Source organism: Propithecus coquereli, unplaced genomic scaffold, assembly GCF_000956105.1.
Source record: "Propithecus coquereli isolate 6110/MARCELLA unplaced genomic scaffold, Pcoq_1.0 Scaffold7, whole genome shotgun sequence".
NCBI lineage: Eukaryota > Metazoa > Chordata > Mammalia > Primates > Indriidae > Propithecus > Propithecus coquereli.
This window is the reverse complement of record NW_012153062.1, coordinates 9031669-9035824: the sequence shown is the minus strand read 5'-3', so window position 1 is coordinate 9035824 and position 4156 is coordinate 9031669. Positions and strand designations below refer to the sequence as shown.

Sequence of the window (4156 nt, the reverse complement as noted above, 5' to 3'; positions counted from 1 at the left end):
GCAGTTATCAGATTCCATATGCAATTTCGTACCTTGTTTTTCAAATTTACCACAGAGTTCTAAAAACATCCAGACAACAACTGCACAAGTTCTTAAAAATTTTCGATCAGTCATCACTAGCCAATAAAAAGCAAAATGTAGGCACGAGGTTTTATTAGTTTGGGCAAGATGAAGGTATTCCAACCAGATCCTTTCGCGCTTGCCAGGTTCAAACATGGCGGGCCGCAGCCAGCTTTTCCAGTACACTCAGTTCGCTTTCCCACAACCCCCGCCAGTCTTTGGCGCTTCCTTTTCACCTTCCTTCCCCCGGGCCAGTTGCAGAGTGTCAGCACCCGAGAGCGTGACAGCGGACCTACTTGCCGCGCCCTCCCCACCCACGCGAGGGCCCTCCCACCAGCTCGCGTCAGCCAATAGCAGGCTGCGCTGAGGCAGCTGGCGGCGCTGGTCGGCCCCACCCTCCAGCCTCGCTGTGGCCTGCGGCTCCCAGGCTGGTAGCGCCGCTCCCGGTCGCGCGTACTCATTGTGTGGAACCGCGGGTGTAGGGCGCTTGCTGCCGGATCCAGCTCAGCCCAGCGCCGCCAAGGCCGTCGGCCCCCCCAGCCTCCGCCATGGACTTCGAGGACGGTAAGGGCTGCCTCTGGCTGGTCTGCTCGCTGGCGGGAGGCGGGGTGGCCTGCGCTGGGGGTCTGTTTACCGTCCCAAGATGGCCGTGTGGGCTTTGTTCTGCGGGCCCGAAGGCCGCCCGCCCGCCCGCCGTGGGCCCAGCGCCCGGAGTCGGCCTCTTCGGGGACCTGCGTGCCGCGATTCGGCCCGCCCGGCGCCGCTGCCGGCGGGGACCTGGGAGCTCGGTATCGGCCCGATACCGGGAAGGACGCACCCAGAGCGCGAGGCCTCAGGGCTCGGGCCCCGGGCTCGCCTCGGCTCCTGTGCGTGGAAATTTCCCCGACGCCTCCAACTTCCCGGTGTCGGGCAAAGGGGCGAGCGGGGCCTCACCCACCTCGTCTGGCATTCGCCCTACAGGGCAGCGACCCACATCATCCTTTTAGTTAATCCTCAATCTCAGGTTACTTCTTGCCAGATGAAATTTTCAGAGGCTTGTTCGCAGTGACGTTTCTGATTGTCTTAGTTTAAGATGAGTTTAAAGGGCGTCTGTAAGTGATATGTAGAGGTAGGTATCTATACAGAATGGAAAGCAAGATATTTCCTGGTTAGCGGACTGGGAAATTTACCCACCAAAATTACCTCATTGTTAATCCCTAGTTTGAAATACTTTTGTAACCAAAGTCTTTTCTTTGGATTGTGTGTGGATGAGTTTTAAGTTAGCCAGAATTTTGGCACAGCAAGCGTCAAACGCCCTTCACATTCAGACCTATACACAGCCGCCTGTGTTGGACTTACTGATTAAATAAACTGTATTTTAACAATACCTTTTTCAATCGTCTCTGACAACTGTTCTTTAAACCGTTTTCACAGGATCACAAAGTACAATTAATTTAATCTTCACCTTGACTTCAAATCTTGTCCAACTTTCATAGGAATTGATTATCAAGATTTTTAAAATGATATGTTAGTGACAGCGTTAGGGAGACTTGGAAAAGGGCTTGTATGATTACACTGTATTTAATCCTGAGTAACCAGGCCTTTCTGAATCAAACCAGTTCACTAGGTACTTGTAAACCTCTAACCCCACCAAAAAATTATTCTTAACATTAAACGAGGTGTGATCTCTGCATATGTCTTACCGAATGAGCTTTTGGTTTTTGATAAGATTTCATGCTACAAAGAGTTAAAGCTGTCAAATCTAAGCATATGAAAAGGGAATGGAATAACTCATTTGTGGATACTTTTCAGTTACTTCGAAATAGGAATTTTAGCTCTTAAGAGTAGCACACTGAGCTGTTTTTGTTTGTTTTAGTTGGACTTTGACTCATTTTGATGTAAATACCTTTAAACTATGAATATTTGAAGTGGAAATAAAAAAATACATTACTGTGTTTTCGTGCTAAAGTTTGATGGCAGTACCAACACCCAAGGTACCGCCCAGGCTAACAAGGTAGGGAGTGGGGCAATGGGAGCCGTTCTTCCCCCCCACCAAGGCAATAAGGGAATCCATTTTCTGTAGAGAATTGAAAAACATTAAAAAAACTTAGTAGGTTTGTTTTTTATTATTGGTATATGCTTGCAGTTCTAAACCATGTCAGTGATTAAAAACTAAGCGATGTCAGTGGTAAAATATTCCCTCTCTCACTGCCCATCCTTAGCCACCACTGCTGTATTTGGGAGATGGAGTTTGACTAACATTGTATCTATTTTTTCTTCCCTCCCACCCCCCCCAACATTGTAGCTAAATCAAATCCTGAGTAGTGTAGCAGAGTTCTGTTGTATCCAAATGACCAAATAGCAGGTTTCTGTTGTATCCAAATGACCACCGTATTAAATTCTGTTCTTTCAGTATTTATTTGTAAAATTAATTAACAGATTTAACATTTGTTAAATTATTAATAGTTTTGACAAGAAAATTGGCAATATGGTTTTCAGTGATGCCATATTCTGGGTGGATATAGAACACACTTATATGCATATGTGTCAGATAAGATGTTGACATCTTTAGAGAGCAAATTAAGTGGTAAAAGAAATATTAACTTTGAAAGAATTTTGTATTACATAGAATCAATTTTCATGGCTCTGCTTTAGCATTGTTTGATACATAATTTACTCTGCCTTCCTTTTTTTTACTCAGGATAAATTAGTACTGGATCCCCTCCATTGGCTATTGTGTATCAGGTGTTATAAACTAACTTACATTGTTATAATTTGGATAATAAGCCTGCCATTTAAAGAGACAGTGAAGAAAAAAGAGTTATGTGTTTTCTCAAATGGATTATTGGTAATTACACCCCAATTTTGCAGATAATTGAGTTAATAGCATTTAAAAATTGTATTTGTTTTTGAATAGATGGGGATATAATTTTGGAGTTTTGCTAATATTGCCCTAATTTATTTTTGTTAAATATGTCTTCATAGATTACACACACTCTGCTTGCAGGAATACTTACCAGGGCTTTAATGGTAAGTATCCTCTTTCATTTTATCTTAAATTTGTTGAGGGAATGTATTTCAGCCTTTCTCTACATACCCATAAAAATAAAGTATCACTGTAAAAAACCAGTTATACCTATTTCAGTCATTGTTTTGGCTCTTGTTATATCACTTTTCAGTGTTAATGGTGTTATACTATATATAGTATTTGAATTTGGAATCAGAAAAAATTAGGAGTTACTCAGATTAGTTTAACTTTTTGTCTGTCAAAAGGATTATGATTTAATTTATCCCAAAGGCCCTGACTACATTCTGAGTGATGAATTTTACAAGACACTGGCTGAGTTCTTTCTGTTGAATTAGAGGCTTTGGTATTGAGTAATGCAGATTAAGTGGATTATTGGCTTGATTCTCTGTAGCCTTTATTGTAATGCGTTTTAACCTTGTTTTTGAGGTCATTTTCCTCAGTGTGTCTAAATGTGCTAATATGTGAAGACCTGTCTATAGGAGTACATGAAGAAGCCTGATTATCTATTGATGTAAGCAAGATGTTAGACTTGTGACCACAGAACTAGATAGAATCATGAAAAATATGTGGAATATGATTGGTTGTCGTTCTCATAGTTATTTGAGTTAAGGCCCTGCCACAGAGGATAATAACACAAGAAAAGGACACAGAACAATTCAAAGAGGTTAAAAAAAATTATGTGAAGGACTTGAAGGAGTGACATTAAATATCCTGACTGCCAGAGAAATGCAGAAGCCAACTGCTGCACAGAATGGAATATATTCACAAAGTAAAACTGAAGCAAATGTACCAATAAAAAAGACTGTGTCTTTTTATGGGAGTAATTACTGCAGAGTTAATTTTTATTTATCATTTCTATGGATTAAGAGAAATTTTGGATTTTATTCAGGCTAAAAAGGCTCAACACACAGGAAGTAGTTTATATATTAAGCGAGTGCTGAAGAGTATGTTTTTGAGCAGGAGAGTGACATAATAAAATCACTAAAGGAAGTTTAATTTGCATCCACATGCAGGTTAGATTGAAAACTGGAAAATTAGCTGGAAAGGCATTTCATAAATTTAGATGTAAGGATTTTTTTTTTTTTTTTT

The 4156-nt window shown here is 41.4% G+C and overlaps 1 protein-coding gene across 1 annotated transcript in view; it reads left to right on the top strand.

The window, feature by feature from the left end:
• Nucleotides 1-469: 469 nt before the first annotated feature.
• Nucleotides 470-4156, top strand: part of ZNF326 (zinc finger protein 326) — a 38113-nt gene continuing 34426 nt past the window's right edge. Inside the window, exons 1-2 of the mRNA XM_012661199.1 lie at nt 470-624; nt 3025-3069. Of these exons, the coding sequence (XP_012516653.1) occupies nt 609-624; nt 3025-3069 (61 nt within the window). The 5' untranslated portion in view covers nt 470-608. The remainder of the gene's footprint in view (nt 625-3024; nt 3070-4156) is intronic.